Source organism: Aulonocara sp. 'chitande type north' Nkhata Bay, linkage group LG23, assembly GCF_057382095.1.
Source record: "Aulonocara sp. 'chitande type north' Nkhata Bay isolate Kocher_YH1m ecotype deep benthic linkage group LG23, A_spYH_male_GT1.1, whole genome shotgun sequence".
NCBI classification, from domain to species: domain Eukaryota; kingdom Metazoa; phylum Chordata; class Actinopteri; order Cichliformes; family Cichlidae; genus Aulonocara; species Aulonocara sp. 'chitande type north' Nkhata Bay.
The window spans coordinates 21,271,215-21,298,019 of NC_141365.1; the positions used below are offsets into that span (position 1 = coordinate 21,271,215).

Consider the following 26,805-nt stretch of genomic DNA (forward strand, 5'->3'; position numbering starts at 1 on the left):
ATTTCTTTTCATAGTGGAGGAAGAGACGAGCGGAGAAGGAGGAGACGGACATCTGGGCTGAGGGGAGATTGTCTTTGTGTGTGCAACTGACAATAAAGTGCAAATCAGTGAGTCAACCATTGAGTGTGTTGGGTCCTCCTTGTACACCCATCATACACAAAAATGATTCAACATTTAAAATAATAAGAGTTTGTTAAAAGCTAGGTCAAGTTCATTATCGGTGATGACACAAACCCGAACCCTACGCAATACAAAGATGTTCCCCAAATTTCTACTTCACAGACCTGTTTTGGTTTTCTCTAAAACACAAGTATGGAGTTAGGCATCACCACCCACAGTTAATATGCACCAATGTGTTAGGGCTACAATGGCTTTTTGTTTTGGCCATGTGCTCAGTAAGCAACACTCCAGAAACTAGATGTTACATTTCAAATAAATACTCATTTTGACATCAGACTTTCATTTGGGTGTGGAAACGGCCCTTAGCTCTTTGCCTTCCAGTAAGTCAATTTTTCAACCATAGCAGGACATCAAGAAAAGACCACCATCAATCGGTTTTCAACGTCTGATGATTGGTGACTGGAGATCAGTTGAAGGTCACATCTCTCACCAACAGGGACAGTCTCCAACCCTTCTCAGAACCTCAATATGTCAATCAGTTCAGAAAATGGCTGGATGTTCAGTTTGCAGTAACAGTGAATGTGTAATTCCATGGTCCCATCAGAGGGTGCAGTTTGTGCTGCTGTCAAACATTTGCTGTAATCTGTGTGGATTCATGTTGAAATATATTCTGTGTGAAACTACAGTTTGTAACTTTAAAGACATTTTAAAACATGAACAAGAAAACATATTCAGACAATTTTGATTTTTCACAGTATTCGTATATATTCGTATATATCACAGTTGTCCAGATAATTTATGAAAAGTTAAAATACTAAGTGTAAAAAATGTCATGCTCTAATCACCTTTGACGTTCACCTCAAAATGTTATTTGGTCATTACATGATTTCTGCCTGCTGTTGGTACTAAACTCAATTATATTACATTTGTGGTTTGCACCAGTTTTTTTCTTTTTTGACTCAGAGGTCGGTGTTGACTGAGCGAACTTTTGTTCCTAAGCCTTTCAGACACACGTCACTTGTGTAAATAAAGGCTGCTGCTGAGGTCAGAGGTCATGTTCAGAATCTAATGCTTTAGTTTGTCTCAATGAACATGTTATGAGCTCATATAGCAAACAGCATATTGGGAAGAAGAAGCAGGAGTGGTTAAATAAAAACATGAAGGTAAAGAGACATGCAGCAACCTCTTAGTATTGATCTGGCTTCTGCCTGACTTAGGACAGCTCACACATCAAATATTTACCTGCTGATACTGAGGTGAAAGTCTTCCAGTGGTGTTCAGCTTGTGGTCACACATACTTCACAAACCAACCTGAAATGAGACTAAAACTTTTTTTTTTTTCAACCCTACAGTGACAGGTGTTTCTCATTGCATCTGAGTAATAAAGAAGTTGAGTCCTTTTATTTTATTATTTATTTATTTATTTATTTATTCATTCATTCATTCATTCATATTCTTTCAGATCTGATCATTGTAATATAAAAGTCGTTTAGGATTTAACAGGACATAATAAATACAAAGCTGAATCTCTCCTAGCCCACCCCACTCCCATGGAGGCCAACACTACCCTCCGGTGGTGGTTAGACAGCATGGCACGTAAGCTTGTTACAGAGTGTGGAATTAATCCAGCTCAAACAATAAACTCAATAAATAAAATAAACATGAAACTATATAACATCATCCAGAACAAAAAACCCTACATAATCTTAAATAACATCAAGTTATTTCTTTTCAAATCAAAGTATTGCACTTGAAGTTCTGATGCAGAGATTAACTTTTTGTGGTGTTACGCCACAGTTACCCATGATTCAGCCATTGAAAAGCAGAGTTTACTAGACTGCATACTTATTCTAACATTTCTGGGATAATTTGTTTGGGAGGACTAGTGCAGCTCGATTGTTTCAGAGCTTCATCTGCTGGGTTTCTGCATAAATTGTCAAAGCTCATGTTTTGACAATTTATGTATGAACATACGTATTTATGTATTTTTCAAAAACACCAACAACAGACTTTCATTATAAAACAGCTCTAAAATTATTGGTAAACAATAAAAGAGTTGGTTGTCTTCTTATTTTAACAGCTCCTCCATAATACACAGCAGGCACATAACAAAAAGCCAGTACTGTTCATTGGATATGCTGGCACTCACAGTTGAACCATCATATCTAATTATTAAAACATCTTAAAATCTTTTAAATACACTGAGGTGTCATTCTGAAACCTAAAACCAAACTAATGAGGCTCAGCTATTGTAATACTCATGGCCTGAATGTGGATGAGGATATCAGGCCATGAGTCTCTAGAAGGACAGATTGATACCAGGACAGTCCTCACACACTGCCATTTCTGTTTGGTGCCACAGCTAAAGATAAAGGAGCAGCCGTATTAGGAGGATTTTAAAGTAACAAAGCTTTGCCTGTTGTTCTCTTTTGAAAAAAAAAAAAAAATACTATTGCAGCTTATTGCTAATGTTTGTTGTAGATGATTTCAGAGTTTTTCTCTGTGTCTTCTTTTAAGTCACATATAGTCAGTGAGGTGTCATTCTGAAGCCCAAACCCAGGATAAAGAGGTTCAGTGAATGTGGTGTTGAAGGTGTGAATGTGATTGAGGCTGTCAGAAGAGACTCTGTAGAAGGATAGAGTGCCAGCAGCAGCATCCAAATACACTGCTACTCTGTTAGAGACAGAGGATGAGGAGGGGAGACGACTGAATGTTACACTGTTGTTGTGGCACAAAGAGTAACCATCATGAAAGCAGCCCAGGCACCAGGATTGATCATTCCTTCCAAGCCATGAGTGGTTTGTGTCTCCTTTCCTTCTGATTCCTTTATAACTCATGGCAATATCAACCCTTCCTGTCCACTCGACCTCCCAGTAACAACGACCAGTCAGACCATTGTTACACAACAGCTGAGAACGTTCAAATCTGTCTGGATGATCAGGATATGACTGATCCTCTTTCAGATGGGTTGCCTTCCTGTTGTTGTCACATAGTTGGAGTTTTCTGTTTACTGTGTTTGTGTCGATTGTGAGTTGACAGGAATCTGATGGAGAAAAAAGAATTGCAGTTAAGCTGTGTTTTAACATTTATCTGTTTGACACAAAACTATGAGGTTTAATGGTGGATTGTAAATGAACACGGTCTAAACATATTGATTATGTAAGTAAAATGAGTGGAGGTCTGTCAGTGGTGACAAGAGGTTAGTTGATTGATTGGGTGGGTTAAGGCTGCAAGCCTGGTCAGCGCCATCTTACCCTTCCGACCATACATACATTACACAAACATCACATGGGGAAGACAGGTCAGAGAGGTATAACAATGGAAAATACACAACACAAGGAAGGAAAAACCCCACCTCAGCACTAGAGATGGCACGATACCACTTTTTTATGTCCGATACCGATACCGATATCATAAATTTGGATATCTGCCGATACCGATATGAATCCGATATAGTGTTTTTTAATCAACAAAACTGGGTTTTTTTTAATATCTTGCTGCATTTTGTATAAGTTCATACTCAAGTTTAAAACAACAACTACACTAAAGCTATTCTGTTATACCTGTATGCAAAAAAAAATAAATTTCATAGTTCAGCAATACTGATCAATCTAATAAACTTAAACCTACACCATCCTCCCTATTCTGGTATTTTAAAGAGTACTTAGCGTAAATATTAAGCAACCTAACTAATAGGGTTCCAACTCCCAGCAACAACAAAAATAAATAAATAAAAAATAGGGAACCACCCCTCACGCTCCACCTCATGATGCTTAATCGACGTAATCAACCTTAATTTGATGCAGTGTGAAAAAATAAATGCACAGAAATCAATTATTTTTCAAGAAATATTAAATAGATTCAACATCTTTCTTCAACAAAATTGCAGACTGCACAGATGGTACCTTCCCAAAGGAAAAAGTACTATAGCTTACTAGGGTATATATATTAGACTTAATAGTCACTATATACAGTAATTGACTTCTATTCATTTTACATCAAATTAAAACTTTGGGTGTCAGATAATTATTTATTAAAAGCTAGACATTTTAAATGAGAATAAGAAAGAAAAGTATGTCTTTGTGCCCCCTTTTCCCTGTTAATGCCCTATCGGCCCCCCTGGCTAAACTTTGCTAGATCCGCCCCTGCACAGTTACCAGCCGTCAGCTACGTAGAAAAAGATCCTCGAGTAGAAAGTAATATTAAATAAATTCTAACAACAGCTGATCAAGCTTAAACGTGCTTCTGTTGTTCAGCCGCTGGTTTCCTCTTTCTGGTGCAAAGTGGGCCAAAAACAAACCAGAGAGACGGACTCGCGACAGAAAAGCCGATCAGCTGATCATTAAGCAGTTTCATGATTGAAGTAGCAGCCAGAAGAGGCAGTCGCTCCATATATCGTTTGGTAAGCTTAACGCAGGAATGCTTTACAAACATTCAGAGATGGACTTACACACTTGCTTTACTTCTCTCGGGGATAACTTTATCGGAGATGAAATGCCGGGTTGCTAGCGAAGCTCCACATGCTATCCAGACCACCGACAGGTCCCGCATGCCACAGCCGCTCTATCACGTGATGCATACTGCTCCGACGTGCTAACGTTCTGAGGTGAGTTACGGCATGTTGCAAGTTTTGTGAGGTGCTTTCGTGATATTTAATGGATCGGATTACATTTTTTATTTTTCTCCGATATCCGATCCAGTAATTTAGGTCAATATCGGACCGATACCGATACGTAATATCGGATCGGTCCATCTCTACTCAGCACATAGCACATAAATCAGCACATAGCACAAAATTCAGCACATCTCACAACACAGAAGACATAAGCTTCGAAGTGTAGGTCTGTGTCAGTGTACATGCGTATGTGTGCGTGTGTGTGTTCCGTGTTCAGCCGATAGAAAATGTCCCTTCACTCGGTTAGGCAACTGTCAACAGTCTTCGGTCGACGCGGGTTTCCTTGATGGAAGGGGAAGAGTCACAACACAGTCTTGTTATCTAAGGGAGAATTTTTGTTATTCCTGTCAGCTTTTGCCTTGAGCATCCAGCTGGCGCCAGGGGAGCCGCATGAGATGAAGATGGTAGTGCGAACAAACTGCTTCCAATTTTACAGTAGGTCTAATGTCCATCACTGGTCAACATATCTCTCAATTCCCATTTTTCTTCTCCAAGATGTTATCCATATTGCGTTCAATAAACACAGTCTGAGTACTCACAGCCCTGCCCATCGTCTATCATGTCAGCCAGCCTTGTGGGATTTTGAACAGCTGTAGGCGCTTCTTGTTCTTCGATAAGCCAGGTCCGAACGAGCTCCAATCAGCCAGAACTCTGTTATCATGGTTCCGAATTGGTAGATGTCGTTTGATGTTCTCCATCAAGAGTATCACCAGAAACACGACGCAACAGACCATCGAGTACCTGGCAGCAAACATCTCCGCAGGACAATTGGGTTCTACCAAGCCCAGGAGTTTGTCAATTTTGTTAAGGGACCAGTTGATCAAATCCATAATTCTTCTTTAGGTTTTTAAAAGAACAAGTCTGGGAGACTCTCTTAGGGTTAGAGAATAAGCGAGACTATACAAAGACATGAGAAGCCAAGGGAAGATAAGGGAGAGGGAGAGGCAGAGAGAGAAAAGTGCGACCACCTCCGTCAAGAGCCAAGAAGAAAGTTCTGGCACAGCCTAACTATTGCAGTGTGATCTGGTCCAGTGCTTTAATAAAAGAAATTAAATTACAACTAACTCGAAATAAAGCTCCATGATGTCATGATGAGTGCTGTGTGGCTGGCAGGATGTGTACCCAAATGCAGGACTCAGAAAAGGAAAGTTAACTTAAAGCGCAGCTTTATTGCTGGGAAAACTCTTCACAGAAATAAACATCACAAAACGAACTAAAAATCACAACATGAAACTAAACATTAAACTAGCTGTTGGAAGAGAGGATGTACTGTATCTGTGCAGAGTGGATATGAGTGCAAATTTATAACCTTGATCTTGCAACAGTAGTCATATCTTCCCTCTAGTGAACCTAATGCTGTCTGTAATGTAGAACCTACTGTGGTGTTCCAGTATTCACATATTCTGGTGCCAACTGAATTTCAGCCAACAACCTGACAGCCAGTAACACATTGTTGGCGTATCGGTAGTCCACCAATCCAGATACCAAGAATAAAGAACCACCACCCAATAAAAACTATTTATTTATACTGTTTATCTTGTGATTAAAAACCACCTGACTGATTGAAATTTCTTAATCATATCACATGCTCTGGTTTAAATACAAACTAATTTCAATTCTACTCACTGCTGAGCTGCATCGCATCTGGATATCGATGAAAATTGTCACTACTTTGAGGGAAAAACTCATTCGAGATTTTACAAAACAAAAACATACTTACACTTCCTCAGACCTGGTATCAACCACTCGACACCAACCGGTTCCAAGCTAAAGTGATACGTTTAGACAAATTCAGATCATCCTATCATTTTATATTATAAAGTGATGTGTTTATAATGTTAGTAACAAGATCACCCAGATACCTGAGAGTCTCCAGTCTCCTGAGTGGATCCTCAAGTCCGCATAGCAGCAGCTTCCCCCCGTCTCCTGTATGATTGTAGCTCAGGTCGAGCTGTCGCAGATGGGATGATGGGTTGGAATGAATAGCTAAGGCCAGAGAAGCACAACCTTCCTCTGTGATCAGACAGCCTGACAGACTGCAGACAAGCAAAATGAGATACATGTCAGTTCATGTGGGAATGCCAGTGTACAATTTAATGGTATTAGAGAACAGCATACTTATGGCTAAAATGATGATAACTCTTAATTTAAATTGTGACAATTAGCTTTTCCTTTCATTGAAAATGTGTTAATAAAATACTAATAGAATTCTAAAACTAAAGAGCCTGAAAACTCAAGACATTACTAACAGTTGCTTAAGACTGAATAAAGCACATGTCCTCCATGACTCAAATTGCTTTACCCTACAGGAGAATGAGGTCTTGAATGCACTTTTTTTTGACTAGTTAGCAAGCATAGCAAGAGAGAAAATGTTTCTTTGTTGTTGTCATCAGGCTGCTTCTAGGTATCGTAGCTCAAATAATAAACATCTCACCAGAGAGTTTCCAGTTTACAATGTGGACTCTCCAGCCCAGCAGAAAGCTTTTTCACTCCCCAAACATTCAGGTTATTGTTACTCAGGTCCAACTCTCTCAGATGTGAGGATTGGGAGCTGAGAATTGAGGACAAACCTTCACAGCTTTTCTCTGAGAGGTTACAGCCACTCATTCTTTAAGAAAAAGAGGACAACTGATCAGTAAAACGATCCACTTACTGACACACGTTAACTAATTCTACTAACTTGTTCTCCTGCTGTTTGTAGAAAATCCAGCAACTAAGATTTATGTACTTACAAAGCTTTCTTGGAGGACTTGACCACTGGAAGTAGCCTGAGAAGACCCTCCTCAGAGGGGGAGTACTTCTTCAGATCAAACACATTCAAATCTTTTTCTGATGACAGTAAGATGAAGACCAGAGCTGACCACTGAGCTGGAGACAGTTCATCCCTAGAGAGACTTCCTGAATTCAGGGACTGTTGGATCTCCTCCACTAGAGAATGATCATTCAGTTCGTTCAAACAGTGGAACAGGTTGATGCTTTTCTCTGCAGACAAATTGTCACTGATATTATTCTTGATGTACTCGACTGTTTTCTGAATTGTCACTGAGCTACTTCTTGTCTTCGTCAGCAGTCCTTGTAGCAGAGCTTGGTTGGTTTCCCATGAAAGACCCAGGAGGAAGCGGAGGAACAAGTCCAGATGTCCATTTGGACTCTGTAAAGCGCTGTCCACAGCACTCTGATATAAATGTGTCTCTGCAGATTCTCTTGATTCATACTTTTTGGAGGGTGTTTGTTTTTCCAGAAGATTGAGTTCAGAGCAGAAGAAGGTCAGATGAACATGAAGAGCAGCCAAAAACTCCTGAACACTCAGATGGACAAAGCAGAACACCTTGTCCTGGTACAGTCCTCTCTCCTCTTTAAAGATCTGTGTGAACACTCCTGAGTACACTGAGGCTACTCTGATATCAATACCACACTCTGTCAGGTCTGATTCATAGAAGATCAGGTTTCCTTTCCGCAGCTGATTAAAAGCCAGTTTTCCCAGAGACTCTACCATCTTCCTGCTCTCTGGACTCCAGTGTGGATCTGTTTCAGCTCCTCCATCGTACTTGACTTTTTTCACTTTGGCCTGAACCACCAGGAAATATATGTACATCTCAGTCAGGTTCTTGGGCAGCTGTCCTCCCTGTCTAGTTTTCAGCACATCCTCCAGAACTGTCGCAGTGATCCAGCAGAAGATTGGGATGTGGCACATGATGTAGAGGCTCCGTGATGTCTTGATGTGGGAGATTATTTTGATAGCTAGCTTCTTATCTTGAAATCTCTTCTTGAAGTACTGCTCTTTCTGTTGTTCAGTGAACCCTCTGACCTCTGTCACCATATCAACATACTGATGAGGGATCTGATTGGCTGCTGCAGGTCGTGTGGTTATCCAGAGGCGAGCAGATGGAAGTAGTTTTCTCTTGATGAGGTTTGTCAGCAGCACTTCGACTGAGGTGGACTTTGTGATATCAGTCAAGACCTCAGTTTTCTGAAAGTCCAGAGGAAGTCGACACTCATCCAGACCATCAAAGATAAACAGAACCTTGAAGTCTTCAAAGCTGCAGATTCCTGCATCTTTAGTTTCAGTAAAGAAGTGATGAATAAGTTCCACCAAGCTGAACTTTTCCTCCTTCATGACATTCAGCTCTCTGAAGGTGAATGGAAATATGAAATGGATGTCTTGGTTGGTTTTGTCTTCAGCCCAATCCAGAGTGAACTTCTGTGTTAAAATTGTTTTCCCAATGCCAGCCACTCCTTTTGTCAGCACTGTTTTGATTGGTTCATCTCTTTCGGGTGAGGCTTTAAAAATTTCTTCTTGCCTGATTGTTCTTTCTGGTTTGTCTAGTTTCCGGGATGCTGTTTCAATTTGTCAGACCTCATGCTGATCATTGACCTCTGCAGTCCCTCCCTCTGTGATGTAGAGCTCTGTGTAGATCTGATTCAGAAGAGTTGAGTTTCCTGCTTTAGCAATCCCCTCAAACATGCACTGGAACCTCTTCTTCATTGTACATTTGAGATGTTGTTGGCATGTAGCTGGAGTTCCTGATTGAACAAAGAACAAATCCCATAAATTTGAACATTTGATATTAATGTAGAAGATGTAACTCTGACATTTCACATCCCAACCCTAGATAAGAGAGGCTAGGCAATGGACTAGCAGCCCAAAACCAAAACAATACATCCACTGACACAGTGAAGAAAAAAAAGAAAATTGTTCTCTCTCCCCCCCCCCCCCCCCAAACCCCCCCCCCCCCCCCACCTATTCTTATATGTTGAATGCCAGGATCTCCCTAAAACAGGCCAACCAGTCTTCAACCACCTAGGATATGCATTATAAGTTCATGAAAAGAAAGTGTTGTGAAGATCGGGAAATCAGTTCAAACTGCCACAGAAGTGCAGTAGTGTAACTACTTAGTGGGAATCTGTAGGACCAGATGGGCAAAGTGTGAGCAGAAAAGGCAAACATCAGGTGAGATGATTCTGGGTACTTCACCTGAGGAGGAAGGTGCTGAACGAACTTAAGGCATAGCACCAGGCTGCAATACTTGGCACAGAGAGCATTTGTAGAATGAGAAGCTCATGAGAGAAGATTCATCAGTATGGCTTCCAAGATCACAAAAAAATATAGCTCCATGAATGTCATTAAGAGCTATGCACCATTTTATGTAAGTGATGCTCGGACCAAAGATGTTTTGTTAATATCCGAACAATGCCTTTCTTCAGAAAATACTGAAAGAAGAGAAAAGCTGGAACATCCTGAATTCTCTAACAGGACGACTCACATACAGATGAAGGCAAAATTATTCCCCACCTATCAAAGTCTTTATCAAAAACTCCCCTAACTTTCCCAATTGCTTTTTTGACCATTTCATGCATGAAATATGACAACCTCAATCAGGATTTTTTAAAAGTATTTTTATTCATCTTTAGGCATGAAAAAAAGATTTTTGAACTTTTCAGTTTTTTACATGTCCCCTTAGGTGGACAACATGGGTTTTGACTTATGACTTTCACAAACAAATAAATAATATACACTGTATAAAAACGATAACATAACAAAATATGTTTTTATATATTTTAAATATATTTTATAACAATATAACAAATGTAACAAATATATGTAGAGGCTCTGTGATGTCTTGACTGCCACCCACTGGCTGACCAGTGAGTGGCAGGGTATGGACTGACACATAAGTGTCCAATGTAGTGGTTTAGGTGCAACTATACCATTAACACTAACACACATACAAAAAAAACAGCCTTTGAATAGTTGTCCACTATAGTGACCACTATGCGTAAAAGGGTTAAGTGGGATTTTCAAAATAACATTTCTCAACATACTACTTCTTGTTAGAAAGTAGGAATGATTTATGTTTGTACACAATTTCAGACTGATATCAGAAAAAAAAAACAAAAAAAACTACTAGGCTCAATATTATTAACCCCCTGAAAAACGATTTTTGAGCATTAACGTTGTAAGTCTCGCAGCTTAGAAAATCCAGTTAAAATTGAGGATCCTCTTCTAATTTGCACGCAATGTAAGAACCACAGCAAGGCTTCGAGATGTCACTTGAGGAAGCATACCAAAGACAAAAGAAACAGCTTAGACTTGATTGAAAGAATTGTTGACACTCTCCAAGATATCGATATACAAAGTTCTAATAGTATTTAATAATAGTATCTAATAGTAAGAATGAAAGATTTCAAAGTAGTGATGTGGGGATTGATACTGAAATATCGATTCCTCCGATACCAGTCATTTATATTCTAGAATCGATTCTCACATTAAAATATCGATATTTTAGTAATTTAGAGTAAATTTGTAGTTTATCATTAACAGGAACACAGTGGAAAGAAGCTATTTCATTCGGATTGTCTACATTGGAAGGAACTACTTCCTCTTACGCCTTTCATAGTCATGTGCGAAATACGGCTATATAAATGTCTCCACCCCCTGGCGTGCGCACTCACAACAATGGCTGAGTGTAAACGGAGTCATGTGTGGACGTATTTTACATCCACAAACAGCCGAGACGTGGTTTGCAATACATGTGGCAAGAAAATGAGGTGTTGTACAACGCCACTAACCTTGTCAAACACCTCAGAGTAAATCATATCACAGAATATGATGAGCGTATGTTGAGGTGAACTGAAGAGGAGGAGAGGGACAGGTGCTGCTAGGGCGAGACAGACGCCTCTCACGGAGTCCTTTAGTGCTGCAGGCAGGCAAGGTTTTCAAATAGCGCACAACTTAAATTTTTTTTATTTCTATGTGATGAATTCTGCATTATTAAGTGATAAGAACAAGTAATCTGATGTCCTGTAATCATTATGACGCTATAATTTGAGATACAATAAAAGATACAATAAATAAAAAAAGTTTTTGTACAGAGTATCGGTATTGGATCGGTATCGGATCAGTATCGTCGATACCACCCTGAATTTTACTTGGTATCGGATCGGAAAGGAGATCAGTGATATCGCACATCACTACTGAAAAGACAAATGACATGACCTGTCTGGAAAGGACAGTCTTGGGCCTTTTATGTCATTTAGGGAATCAGCTTATGTAGAAGTGCAATGTTTATTGGTTTATCTGGTTATACTGGAAGACAGTGAATGATGCACAATTCATGATTTGATTGTTTATTATACTCAGCACTTTTGCATATGTTTTGTTTATAGACCACAGACATCCACTCCCGCACCTACGAGTCCTTGTACGCCCCATCTGTAAGCCTGTGGTTGCATTACTGTGCTGTAGTGTTAACGAATGACAGTAAAGAAGGAAGAACCTAATTTGAACTCCTGTTAGTTCTGACCGGCACCACTGCTATTCAGCCAACGCCTATACAGTCATTGGTGAAACCCAAATAATTAGTGGCAGACCAAGAAAACCTGCACTTCTGCTGAATTGGACTGGACATCTTCAAGCCAGACTGCAGTATGTTAAGCACAACCTGGAAAAAGACTATCCATACTGAAACCACATCCTAAGGTCAGATAAGACAAAATTAGGGCTCTTTGATTATGTTTGGAGAACATTCTGATCCACAATGCTGCACTGACAGGAGCTAGAGAGAAAGAGAGCATATTTCTCTCATATTGGCTTTTCTTCATTGACTCCCAGTTAAATCTAGAAAATTTGATGGGCTTACTTGTGGTTCCTAGAGTATTTAAAGGTAGAATGGGAGGCAGAGCCTTCATCTTTCTGGCCTCTCTTCTCTGGAAAGATGCACAGTTTGCTATTAGTATCCAGGTTCATAATTTCAACCAAGGTGATTTTTGATATTTGGGAAATAATTTTATTTCTGAAATTTAAATCTTAAATTATGCATATTTAGCAAGACCATGTTAAAACATTATTTGGTCTCTTTAAAAGGATATGGGTAAAATAATTTTATGGTCCAAAACAAAGATTAGATGAAAAATATGGTTTGCCAGTGAAATTTCAGGTGAAGATTAGACCATTTGACACCCGTGTTTTCCCAAACCCTGCCACAAGCGGTTGTAGGGTTGCAATGACGGTGCTGCTCAGGACTGTAAATACTGCCTGAGCCAGACTCTTAAAAACTGTTTTCTTCCTGGTAACACCTCTCACTCTTCATTGATGAAGTGAGGTCACAAAAGCTGAGATTTACAGTGGATTTGAGGAAATCACAAACATACACCAGAACACAGTCTGAACTTTATAACCAGACGTGGAATGAGTGGGACATAATGTGATAGCAGCCAGGTGTTGGTTTTTTATGAACCTAGTTGGAAAAAAACATGTCTGATCTGGACACTACACTTGATCTTTATAGAAAATGTTCTTACTTCTTTGTAGAGAGTCAGCCAAGGCCTCCTGCTTCATCCACCTCAGGAAGTCATCTACCATCTTCAGAAGAGCTTCTCTGCTGCTCCTCTTCTGGTTTTCACCCTCCAACATCTCCTTATCCTTCCACTGACTCGCTAAACATTCTGGATGATCTGGACTCAGAACTTTCTGGATCTTCTTCAGTTCATTCTTCACAAAAGTGATGATGTTTTCTTCCAGCAACTAGAACAGAATACTATATATTTTTTTAACATGAATCGTATAATTACCAGAAACATCGTATCTGGTCTTGTACAGAATTTCAACCTACAGGCCTACAAATTACTATAAAGGAACTTTATTACAAAGCCTGCCACTTCATCTATACTGGATGTATAGAAATAATGACTACACAGCTTTACATAAGCTAGTCAGTCAGTCAAATACAATACAACACTGAGAACAGGTGTTACTGTAGAGTTTTAGGTTTGTCCTCTTTATGATTTCATATTAACAATGCCAGAGAATTTTGTTGAACTGAATTACGTCAACAAGAATTTGATTTAATCTGATGAAACTGCGCTACTTGATGTATAAGGAGCTTGGAAGGACACAATCTGGACTTCTTGAAGTTTCTTGCAGACGTTTCAACTCTCATCCGAGAAGCTTCTTCGGTTCTAAGAGCAAGAGAGAGTCCCAGATTTTTAAGCCCCGTTGGGAGTGTCCCTAAGCCCTTTTGGCTTGTTCATCTTCTTGAAATTTAAGGAAGTCCAGATGCTTTCCTTCCAAGCTCTTTAGACTATGATGACTGGATGACCGAGAACCTTCACAGACATGTGCTGCTTGATGTTATATTAGTACACAGTCCTGTTTGATTCGTAGCTCAAGTGAAGGACGTTTCTGTTCATGTACAGACCCTAAATATGGAGTCCAGGTGTTTTTGATCCTGCTGTTCAGACTGACCACTAGGAACCTCTGAGCTCTCCTGATGCATCCTGTAAAAACATAAACTATTAGTTAATATTTGATATAAACTTGAACTAAACATTTGAACAAAAATCTGACCAAACTTCGGCTGCTCAAAAAAAGCAGAAATCATCAACACAGCTTTACTGTCTTCCTTTAGCTTCTATTATGTCTGACTTTCTGTCTAAATGCACTGTTTGAATATTCTACAAGTTGCCAGTTGCCAAACAATACAAAAAAATAGACGACCCTTTACTTTGAAGGATTTTGCATTTCGCCTTCACAGCAGCAACAAAAGAACTTTTAGTGAATAATGTGACTTCTAATTGTGAAGATAGGACATAATTTGTTATTTTTACTTTCATATTGTGATGCCAACAAAATGATGCGTTATTTTGAGGAAACTAATTAGTGTTTAATGGACACAAAATAATCTTATTGAAGTAATGACATCAGTGTAGCAAAATAATAACCATTATCTCTCGGAGAAAATGCTAACGTTTTCTGACACTTGTAAGTTTTCTGTTTATTTTGAAAGTATGAATTAATTCCAGTCACTTGTTTGAAAGTCATCAGGTCTTTTACGTTTGTCATAATAATTAATTAGGTGTACAAGTAAAATACTCAAGAATCCAAAAGCACATGCAAAAAACTGTAAATCATTGTTCCTGACTTTTATTGACTTTAGACCAGATCTTGCTTAAATTTTTGTCTTTCTTTTATTGTGGGTTAGATTTGAACACTTGAAAAAAAAAAAGCGTCAATGTGCAACTAAAACAGCAAATAGTGGCCCAATGTAGGATCAAAATACTAGTGAAAACTAGCCCAAACTGGAGCTAAAGCTTTAGCAGTTCTAAGTTTAATGCTCCAGTCTCTTGTGGATCTTGTAAAATAAGATAACAGAAAGCTTTGTGCATTCATTAAAGGGCATATACTCTCCTGGAAGATATAAACAGTGGCACATATAACACTAAATATATCTATTTGTCAAATTTTACAAATCTATTTGTAGTTTTAGTGTTGAAAGTACTTGTGAGAGAGTTATTCAGAACATCTTTCACAAACTCTGTACACACAGGAGGTTCGCCATCACAGAGGGGTTAACTCACTTTGCCTGTGAAGAAGGTTTCTGTGTAAAATGTCACAGTGGCTTCTTCAACTGGCTGCTATTCACAGACACACAGCTGGATTCAGCTTCAGAGGAGTCGACTCTGTGATCAATGCTGTTCTATTAAGCCTATACAATCATATACTTTTATGTAAAATATTCATTTTCATATTATGGTAACTTACTTTTTGGCAGTATGTCTAAAACTGGTGTTTAAATTATTTGGCCGTTCACTTTTTGAGGACACACAGCTGGGTTCAGGTCTCGGAGAATTCAGCATCTGATGGATCCTAAAAATAAATAGCCTTGCATGAAAAAACGTCATATGTGGATTTGAAGTTAATTCTTTAAATCAGTTAATATTGAAAACAACTCACGTTTTACTGGAGGAACTTTTTTGTTTGAAATCAGTCGCAAGTTCTTTTGAATCGTTGCTCTTTAAGGACACACAGCTGGGTCCAGGTCCAGGTTGGTTCCTGTGAATAATGATGGAGCAGTGGTGTGAGTGCTGAGCTGTGACATGGAGAAGAGTCATGGACAGTTAAAGATGGGCATCTTACCTCTGAGCTTTGGTCTGGCTCTCATGTTCCCCACACAGAGCGGTTTTAGAGGGGGGGACTCCCTCCTCTCTGTCCTCACACTGATCCATAGCAGAGCCCACTCCTTCACACAAACAAAACTTCATGAGTGGATGAACATCAGATTTGTTGGAAATGAACTGAGAACCAGGGACAGCAGCTAATAGTAGGAGACAGATAAAAAGAAAAACAGATAATACGTGGACAGCGTTTAGGTTTGTCAGCTGTCAGATAATTACACGTATGTCACAGTTAGGTTTTTATCCCACCTGTTAGCAACTCTCGTATGACTTCAGTAAGATTCACATGCATCCATTAGTTGTTAATGTGATTGTGTTCTCTCATTTTCTTAATGTTTTTTGAGTACTCAATGTCCATGATTCACCTGCAGGAGCTTTGTGTCTTACATGGGTCGACACCATTGTATTTACTTTGGCAACAAAACAGTGAATCAGGGCTCAAATAAGAAGAGTCTGCAGATGGTGAGAAGTCCTCCTTTTTGTGCTGTGTGGAGCTGCCAGCCCTAACCCTCTGCTTCCTTGTGATCTATGCAGTTTTTACTGTGAGATGAAACTCAATAAAATAGTTTCAACTGTGGTTCAACTTTGCCCATCTGTTGGCCAGGTTGAAGCAGATTTACAGCTGAATAAACTGTTCAGCAACAATTCTGTTGACACTGTGTGGCTTTTAGGTCTAACTGTGAGGCAAATAGAGAGTTAACAGCTGTGTATACAGGCATGGTTAAAACAGATAGTTAAATGTTTGTGTACAGCAGGTTTAACAAGTTTAACAAGGTTTTAAACTACAGCAAACATGTAACTGGACTTAAATCAGATAATATAGCAAAAACAAGAATCAAACACTTCCTGTAAAATATTCTTAGGTATGTTTAAGACTTTGATCTGTGTGCTTAACAAGTTTATTAGACTACCTGACATTAAAAAAAAAAACAACAACAACAAGAAAACACAAAGACTTGAGAAATCTGCCAAAAACTTGTTTAAAACTAAATGATGGTATAATGAAATTGCTGTTTATCGGGCAAATTACAAACTGAATCCACATTTTTATACCCAAATTTACACTGGACTTGTGTCAGAGATCAGAAATTAATCCATCAAATAACCACTAAAACATTTTTTTTCTGTGTTTTCTGTTCAGGAATGAAAGTAAATAACTGTAATAAAATTCTACTGTGCTTTACATTTTTTCTGCTTTTCTGTAAAAGAGAACATTTGGGTATGGATAACATGGATAATTATATTCTAGCATTAAAAATATAATTTAGATTGCAGAGGTTTTGCATACTGGTTGATTAATTGTTACAGAAACATAAACTGTTATTTTGGTAATAACTATTACTGTTAATATAAGGACAGCTGTGGCATAAACCTTACACTGGAGGTGGTTTGATAAACTTGTTCAGCACTGCAGCTAAAATGTCCTGATAAATCTTCAGTAAGTTACAGATAATTATTTATAGATTTTAATAAGTACGAAGATGTGAATGCTAACAGTCACACGGTCTATAGTCAGTCTACTGGGACAAATCATGGTATCATGGCTAAATGTGCTGTTTCACATTTCTTTCTCTGTTTTACAATCCAGGCCTTTTTCAGGGCAATAACTGTAACACTGTAAACTTTAATATTGGCCTAATTACTGCTTACAGAACATGTAACGCAGGAATGTCAAACTTGATTTAGTAATGAACCCAATTTGATCTCACGTGGGCTGAAAGAGTAAAATAATTTCACAATAATCCACTTTTTTGTGTTTTAATATAAACACGTTCAAGAATATTTTTACATTTACAACAGATCAAACAAACTGCCAAGATCTAGAAATACCTTCAACACAGTTTCCCTGCCTGTGTTAAACTGTCTTAAACTTTGAAATGTGCAAAGTCGTCCAAAAGTGGGCTGTTTCTGGCCCCGAGGCCGCATGTTTGACACCACTGTATCTTTATGCCCTGAATAAAAACACACTGCATCCAAACAGCTGACAGGGTTTTTTTTTTTTTCACCGAGCAGATATTTACTCGCTCCGGGCATTTGTTCATTCCGGGACGTTATTTTGAGTCATTATCCAAATTTCCTTGTCACCAGATTCACTTTCTGATAGAAACCGCTTTACAAGTTTAATGGTTTGGCCTCAAGATACGATTTTAAAAGGTTCCCTTGTTAAAGCTACACTTCTATCAGCGCGCGTGCTTTCACAGATCTCTCCATCATACTTAACCAGTCCGCACGCTGGGCTCTGATAATCACATAAAATAAACACTCTACAAATCCGCTCTTACAAACAAACGAGCAACTTTGCAAACAAAAGCAAAGAATAAACCACAAACAAACACTTACCAAAGTATAAGTATCCACGTAAACATGACAAAAGCCAGTTTAACTAACCAGGAAATAAACAGAGGCTGACCTGATACAGGAGATCGCCCCGCCCACCAGTCTACCTCAGCCGAACGACTGAAGTTCAAGTACAACCAAGTCCACTATAGCTATTAGCGTTTCATGTGGTTTGAACTACTTCAAACAGAGTTAGTTTAGTGCACTGGTTAAACTATAGTCGTTATTTTCTAAGTAATATTTTCAGCGCGTGTTAACCATCAGTGTGCCACACCTACTGTAGTTACTAATGGTGACCACTAGAGGACAGTCACCACCATGAAAACTTCACCTGAAGCGCAGAAGCTTAAACGGCCATCAGCAGATTATATACCAGAGGCTCCGGAGCCAAACCGACTTCATTCTGTGGATTCTCTGAATGATGACAACTTCATGATATAATTGCAGATTTCTTCATATATGACCTGCATGGAGAAGCTGAAAAAATGTCTGATACTGATGTACAAACCTGAACAAGAGGCTGTTGGTACCTGAATCTCACCACCAGCTTCTGAAAATAAAATTAGGCTCAGAATCAAAGCTCCAGTAGTCAGCTCTGTCCTGACACACAGTCCTGTGATTTATTGTTTTAAAGGACACCTTATACCACATGTGTCAGTGGTTTGACACACCCAGAGTCTGTGGCTTCACATTGAGTCAGGCAGGAGTTAGTCTGTGATCTCAGGCCAGAACAAAAGGACACCAGATCGCACCTCTGCCACAGAGCACTCCTTTGAGGTGGAGGGCTTCTTTCCTCAATCAGAGATCTGTTTTCAGCCTCGGAGCTCAAACAATGCAAGTGGAAGACAGGACAGGGCGGTCTCTGATGGTGCTTCAACAGTTGTCAGCAAATAAAACTGCACACAGTCAGGGATCTATGATCAATTGATCAACTGATATATTTATAAGGCCAGAGGTCAGAGGTCGAAGTTTAATTACAATTTATGGACCCATTTTTATAAAAAATAATGCACATTACGCTTCACAAATAAATATATCAGGAAATTCCAGTCATGTGTGTTTAATATGATGGCTTCAGGTATAACTGTTACTCTTCAAGTTGCCTGGGTGAAGGAGAGCTAACACTGCCCTCTTTGGGTAAAGTTCATGATCACAACTTTCATGCTTTAAATTTAGTTTCTGTGAACATGACATAACATAGAGATTAATAAAAGATTAAACACTACATTATTGGATTAATGCCACCTCTCAAATATGCTGACAAACTCTTAATTACAATAAGAAAAAAGTCTGTTGATTGACATCTGTGCTTGCGACCACCACAAGCACACCAGCACCTTAGATTTTTGCACACGTTTGGTCTTGTTCTCTCTATGTGAGTGTATCATAAGAGAAGTCCAAAAAAAGTTTTTAAACTCTTTAGCCATGTTAAAACCATCTAGAAAATGCTGGGCGGGTGTTGATTTAGCGGTACAAACATGTTCACATTAAAAACTTGTTACTGTTTGAACTTCCTGAAAAGAGAAGCAGTTGCCTTTTAGTGAATCTAATCTTTCTCAGAAACACATTCTGGATTTTTATAACTGAGATTAAAGACTGCGTTAGAGTCTGAATATAGAGTCTGTATTCTCTGTTCAGAATACAGACCAGATCTTAACAGCCTTCTGTTTGATGTTTTTCTGTCATTGAGTGATTTATACAAGTGTGGTATTCATTTATAGAAAGTACATATTTACTATAACACGTCACATTTGCTTTCAAGTTCAATATATTGATCTGAAAGTCAGAGTGATAATAATGCCATATAGAGCCGTTTAAAACTGTCTCTTGCCGCCAGTGTTCCTATGGACAACATATAGGAATATAAGGGATAATATATAAATGGGGATTCTAAATACCACATTACTTTGGACCTCTGACATTTTATTAACGGTGTAATGTCTGGTCAACCTTTGATAAATCTTTTGAAACTTCTTAAAGGGCATTTAAAAAGAACAAAGAAAACAAAATTGACATATACAAAATAAATTACAATACCCTTAAAAGCAAATACTGCCCAGAGAGACAGCTGCCTGGTGGAGGTTTGTGCTCTCGCACTGCTTCTTATTTTTCATAGATTAACCCTTTAACCCACTAACTTATGAAAAGTTATCTTTGTGTATTTGAATTTTTGGTCTGTGGATTTAAATTGAAGTTCCACCTTAAATAATAACGCACACGAAAACACATTGTATCTTTTATTGTCTGTGTCATGTGTTGGGCTGGGTGTTTACGCCCATCTTTTTTTAACTTTCACTTTCATGAACTGTGTGGCGCAGGTGATCGTCTCCTGTGGGAAGCTCCGTGAAAGGTAAGTGAAGCACTCTGTAATGTTTTCCTTGCTAACATCAGCTGTGTACAGGTTAGTTCCACCACAAACAGCACAAATTTGCCGCTCCGTTTAGTTGGAACTATGGAGCGGCTCCAGCTGGAACTGGGAAGCAGGGGCTGGGAAAGCTGGCCATTTAATGTTTGTGTACGTGCGTGACCAGCTCAGCAAAGATAAGCTGACGGTCAGCAGCTGATCTCTAAATCGTTGTTAGTGTGGATCCACTATTGATTACTGAAGGGCAGCTTTTTCTCCCGTGGAGCAAAAGTCATTGTTGTTGTTTTCTTTCCTGCTGTGGAGGAAAAGCTTTTTATATCATGGTTGCTAGGCAACCTGGGCAGCGCGACGGAGGCTAGACCGTCCGATTTCACAAGCCTCGCACTTCCGGCCTTAGCGATCTTTGAGTACGCCGCCCTTGTGGACCGTTAAGGCTGCTTACTTTAAGGCTGCAGACCCTGAATTGGGATACAGCCCATGACATGGATTCCTGCTTGTATGCTTGTACCATAATGTCCAGAATAGAGGAACTGCAAAATTCAAACATACCATAATGCAAGAGGACAACGTAGTGGTGAACCTGGCACTTTAAATAGTGAAGCAATGCCATTTCAGACAAGAGAAAGAATGTCAATAAACCTTAAATCTCATGCCTGTGTTGCTGACAACATCATTTTTATTAGTTTATTGATTTAAAATGAAAAAGATTTGCATGTAATCATACCCAAAGCTTTGACTCTGTGTCTCTTTGTTAAAGAAAAGTGGACTGTGATATACCGAAGGGATCTGATCAACTCAAACAGCTGGAGGCAATAAACACAACTTCACCTCCTGTTTGTCCGAACCAGGATTAGGCTGCATTCACTGGTGCATATCACTAATAATCTCTAACAGATCCGTGTGCCTCCAGCAAATAATGTTAGGGTTTACATGCATTACTTGCATTTAAAAAAACCATAAAATTCAAACAAGAATTTCAACCACATATATGCAATTTTATTAGGATAGCATGATGCTGTGCTGGTTCATGACATTGTCTCCCAATAAGAAGGTCCAGGGTTTGATCCTGCCAGACTTTCTGTGTGAAGTTTCATGTTCCTCCCACAGTCCAAAAACATGCATGTTAGGTTACTTGGTGACTCTAAGGTGCCTCTTAAACTATAGCTGCTGGGATAGGCTTTTGCCAGATCATAACACTTAATTGGATAAGCAGTAGAAAATAGATGTATGAACAATTTTCTAAACTAATTCTAGAATTCAAAACTTATCTTATCAAACTTCCTCCGTGAGGGAACTTTCTTCATGTTAAAAGTGAAGCCACCAAGTGCTGCTTATTTGATCATTGGGGCTCTCTGTCTAATGTTGTCAGCACCTTAACCTGACATTGAGATACTGATTTTGTGAGCTAGCTCTATAAAAATAGCTGCTGAGATGAAGCAGAAAAGAAGCAGCTGATATTTGGACAACAAACATGACGGAAAGGAGGATTTCTTTTGATGTGCACATGAATGATTTGTGTTTCATCTGCAGGTGAAGGTAGGAAGTGATGTAGATGTGACTTAAAAGACCCCAAAATTATACAGTGAAACACCAAACAATATGGTGATCCTCTATGAGCAAAGATGGAGATTATAAAGAAACACACACTGACAGGTCAGGCAAAGGTCTGCTAAACAAGCAGAACACCACTTTCTCTCTAGTTTATGAGTTATCTGCTTCAGGGTAAAACTTATTATGAACTAGAAAGTGCATTTTCTGAAGAAACTGCAGTGTGAATGCTTGAATCTGAATGTATGCACTGAAATGAATTAATTGCTGAATTTTGAGTTAAAAATATTGAATGAGATAAAAAAAACAAAACAAAAAAAAAAACGAATTTAACCTGAAAACAAAAGTGCTGAACTGCTAAAAGCTGAAGGTTACACAGAAGAAGAAGTTGGAAAAAAGCTGAAAATGTTTTAATTGTAAATTAGAAAAACCTAAGAAATGAGAAAAGAACATTTAGGGTCAGAAAACATCTGAAAGAATATTAAAAGGTCATATTCTTTGAATCACTGAATGACTAAAATGTGATCCCTCCACTTGGACCCACACAGTTTAAAAAGTTTACATCTCTGAGCTTTGAAAGACAAGATGTTGGAAAAAGAACAACGATGGCGACGTTTTGAGGGTAAAATGATGGCTTTAACACTGTGGACACAGCAGCAGTTGAAAGAGAAGTGCTTAAGATGAATTTTGGCAGAGTGGCAGAGAGAGCTCGTTAAGCAGGCAGGTGTGAGCCTGGTTGCTATAGTGACCGCACCCAATGGCTCCATACACACGGACACAGACATGCACCTCACTTCTGCTGCTTAAAATGAACAGAAAAGTCAGGCCAAAACAAATCGTTCCCAAATGAAAAGTAAAAGTCGTATTGACAAAATTCTTTCACCGTGAGCGACAGCAATGTCTAGTCTACCTAATTCTCAGTTTTCATGCCTGTGGAGCTTATTATATGGACGTGGTGACAGTGGAAAGACACCATGCTCTTCTGATTTTCAAACGAACCTTCTGAGCCATTTTAACATTAGAGTCTATGGAAGAGTTGGAGGGAGGAGGCTGTGCATTGGTGACATTTACGAAAGAACCATAACACCTAGGACAATAGTAAACACATTGGATGAAAGAGGACAGCGATGGCTACGTTTTGAGGGTAAAATCATACCTGTAGAGCAAACGCTGCGGACACAGCAGCAGTTTTAAAAAAGATTTTAAGATTAATTTTTTTGCTCCTCTCACTCTAGCAGTTGAGCTGTCTCACTCTAGCCCCAACATTCCGTCCCATACACACCCATTATAAACTTTGAAACGGGTGAAAAAACATCATGAAACTTAAACTGGAACTGAAGAAAAAGTATAATAGATATTGAAAAGATAAATACAAGTTGAATAGTTGAATGTCTTGTCTTCGTTTTAAAGTTTGAATGGTGGCTCTATGTCAATGTATGTGGAAGTAGATACAGTTTAAAGAGGAGGAAGTTGAATGAGAATTTGAAGGGTCTCCCCATTGAAATACATTATAAATTTTTGTTGAAAAAAGTTGAATAAAATTAAAAATATAAATGTTAAAAATGAGAAAAAATAGAAGCAATGTTGTCCAAAAGAATAGGAATCTAACGGTGTTTGAATGGTTTTTCTAAGTTGAACGGTTTTGAAGGAGTAGGCTTTCAAAAAACGTACGGAATAGATAATAATAATAAACTAGAAAGTGCATTTTCTGAAGAAACTGCAGTGTGAATGCTTGAATCTGAATGTATGCACTGAAATGAATTAATTGCTGAATCTTGAGTTAAAAATATTGAATGAGATAAAAAAAAAAAACAAAAAAAAAAAACGAATTTAACCTGAAAACAAAGGTGCTGAACTGCTAAAAGCTGAAGGTTACACAGAAGGAGGAGTTGGAAAAAAACTGAAAATGTTTTAAATGTAAATTAGAAAACCCTAAGAAATGAGAAAAGAACATTTAGAGTCAGAAAACATCTGAATGAATATTAAAAGGTCATATTCTTTGAATCACTGAATGACTAAAATGTGATCCCTCCACTTTGATCCACACAGTTTAAAAAATTTAAATGCATGAGCTTTGAAAGACACTGTGTTGGAAAGAGAACAATAATGGCGACAATTTGAGGGTAAAATGATGGCTGTAACACTGTGGACACAGCAGCAGTTGAAAGAGAAGTGTTTAAGATGAATTTTGGCAGAGTGGCAGGCAGAGCTCGTTAAGCAGGCAGGTGTGAGCCTGGTTGCTATAGTGACCGCACCCAATGGCTCCATACACACGTACACAGACATGCGCCTCACTTTTGCTGCTTAAAATGAACAGAAAAGTCAGGCCGAAACAAATCGCTCCCAAATGAAAAGTAAAAGTCGTATTGACAAAATTCTTTCACCGTGAGCGACAGCAATGTCTAGTCTACCTAATTCTCAGTTTTCATGCCTGTGGAGCTTATTATATGGACGTGGTGACAGTGTAAAGACACCATGCTCTTCTGATTTTCAAACGAACCTTCTGAGCCATTTTAACATTAGAGTCTATGGAAGAGTTGGAGGGAGGAGGCTGTGCATTGGTGACATTTATGAAAGAACCATAACACCTAGGACAATAGTAAACACATTGGATGAAAGAGGACAGCCATGGCTACGTTTTGAGGGTAAAATCATACCTGTAGAGCAAACGCTGCGGACACAGCAGCAGTTTTAAAAAAGATTTTAAGATTAATTTTGTTGCTCCTCTCACTCTAGCAGTTGAGCTGCCTCACTCTAGCCCCAACATTCCGTCCCATACACACCCATTATAAACTCTGAAACGGGTGAAAAAACATCATGAAACTTAAACTGGAACTGAAGAAAAAGTATAATAGATATTGAAAAGATAAATACAAGTTGAATAGTTGAATGTCTTGTCTTCGTTTTAAAGTTTGAATGGTGGCTCTATGTGAACGTATGTTGAAGTAGTAAGAGTTTAAAAATGAGTAAGTTGAATGAGAATTTGAAGGGTCTCCCCATTGAAATACATGGGAAATTTTTGTTGAATAAAGTTGAATAAAATTAAAAATATAAATGTTAAAAATGAGAAAAATAGAAGCAATGTTGTCCAAAATAATAGGAATCTAACGGTGTTTGAATGGTTTTTCTAAGTTGAACGGTTTTGAAGGAGTAGGCTTTCAAAAAACGTACGGAATAGATAATAATAAAATAGAACTAGAAAGTGCATTTTCTGAAGAAACTGCAGTGTGAATGCTTGAATCTGAATGTATGCACTGAAATGAATTAATTGCTGAATTTTGAGTTAAAACTTTTTTAATGAGATAAAAAAAAAAACCAAATTTAACCTGAAAACAAAAGTGCTGAACTGCTAAAAGCTGAAGGTTACACAGAAGAAGAAGTTGGAAAAAAGCTGAAAATGTTTTAATTGTAAATTAGAAAACCCTAAGAAATGAGAAAAGAACCTTTAGAGTCGGAAAACATCTGAATGAATATTAAAAGGTCATATTCTTTGAATCACTGAATGACTAAAATGTGATCCCTCCACTTGGATCCACACAGTTTAAAAAGTTTACATCTCTGAGCTTTGAAAGACAAGATGTTGGAAAGAGAACAACGATGGCGATGCTTTGAGGGTAAAATGATGGCTGTAACACTGTGGAGACAGCAGCAGTTGAAAGAGAAGTGTTTAAGTTGAATCTTGGCAGAGTGAGAGAGAGAGCTCGTTAAGCAGGCAGGTGTGAGCCTGGTTGCTATAGTGACTGCACCCAAGGGCTCCATACACACGTACACAGACATGCACCTCACTTTTGCTGCTTAAAATGAACAGAAAAGTCAGGCCGAAACAAATCGCTCCCAAATGAAAAGTAAAAGTCGTATTGACAAAATTCTTTCACCGTGAGCGACAGCAATGTCTAGTCTACTGAATTCTCAGTTTTCATGCCTGTGGAGTTTATTATATGGACGTGGTGACAGTGGAAAGACACCATGCTCTTCTGATTTTCAAACGAACCTTCTGAGCCATTTTAACATTAGAGTCTATGGAAGAGTTGGAGGGAGGAGGCTGTGCATTGGTGACATTTATGAAAGAACCATAACACCTATGACAATAGTAAACACATTGGATGAAAGAGGACAGCGATGGCTACGTTTTGAGGGTAAAATGGCGGCTGTAGAGCAAACGCTGTGGACACAGCAGCAGTTTTAAAAAAGATTTTAAGATTAATTTTTTTGCTCCTCTCACTCTAGCAGTTGAGCTGCCTCACTCTAGCCCCAACATTCCGTCCCATACACACCCATTATAAATTTTGAAACGGGTGAAAAAACATCATGAAACTTAAACTGGAACTGAAGAAAAAGTATAATAGATATTGAAAAGATAAATACAAGTTGAATAGTTGAATGTCTTGTCTTCGTTTTAAAGTTTGAATGGTGGCTCTATGTCAATGTATGTGGAAGTAGTAAGAGTTTAAAAATGAGTAAGTTGAATGAGAATTTGAAGGGTCTCCCCATTGAAATACATGGGAAATTTTTGTTGAATAAAGTTGAATAAAATTAAAAATATAAATGTTAAAAATGAGAAAAATAGAAGCAGTCATGTCCAAAATAATAGGAATCTAACGATGTTTGAATGGTTTTTCTAAGTTGAACGGTTTTGAAGGAGTAGGCTTTCAAAAAACGTACGGAATAAGAAAATATAATAATAACTAGAAAGTGCATTTTCTGAAGAAACTGCAGTGTGAATGCTTGAATCTGAATGTATGGACTGAAATGAATTAATTGCTGAATTTTGAGTTAAAAATTTTGAATGAGATAAAAAAAACAAAAA

General features: G+C 38.4%; 3 protein-coding genes across 3 annotated transcripts in view; 1 reads left to right on the plus strand and 2 right to left on the minus strand.

The window, feature by feature from the left end:
• Positions 1 to 1,548: 1,548 nt before the first annotated feature.
• Positions 1,549 to 4,059, minus strand: LOC147301668 (neoverrucotoxin subunit alpha-like). Its single transcript, XM_086284241.1, has one exon. It carries the CDS (start codon positions 3,204 to 3,206, stop codon positions 2,586 to 2,588), a length of 621 nt encoding a protein of 206 aa, XP_086140367.1. The 5' UTR covers positions 3,207 to 4,059; the 3' UTR covers positions 1,549 to 2,585.
• A 57-nt stretch (positions 4,060 to 4,116) lies between these two features.
• Positions 4,117 to 18,154, minus strand: LOC147301669 (NLR family CARD domain-containing protein 3-like). Its single transcript, XM_086284215.1, has 10 exons — positions 18,089 to 18,154; positions 15,711 to 15,888; positions 15,528 to 15,626; positions 15,336 to 15,440; positions 13,993 to 14,071; positions 13,097 to 13,319; positions 7,528 to 9,319; positions 7,230 to 7,403; positions 6,658 to 6,831; positions 4,117 to 6,562 (listed from the first exon to the last, which is right to left on the minus strand). Exons 7-10 carry the CDS (start codon positions 8,910 to 8,912, stop codon positions 6,493 to 6,495), a joined length of 1,803 nt encoding a protein of 600 aa, XP_086140341.1. The 5' UTR covers positions 8,913 to 9,319; positions 13,097 to 13,319; positions 13,993 to 14,071; positions 15,336 to 15,440; positions 15,528 to 15,626; positions 15,711 to 15,888; positions 18,089 to 18,154; the 3' UTR covers positions 4,117 to 6,492.
• A 2,232-nt stretch (positions 18,155 to 20,386) lies between these two features.
• LOC147301670 (uncharacterized) overlaps positions 20,387 to 26,805 on the plus strand; it is a 97,376-nt gene continuing 90,957 nt past the window's right edge. Inside the window, exon 1 of the mRNA XM_086284169.1 lies at positions 20,387 to 20,435. The gene's annotated coding sequence lies outside the window, so the exon portion shown is untranslated. The remainder of the gene's footprint in view (positions 20,436 to 26,805) is intronic.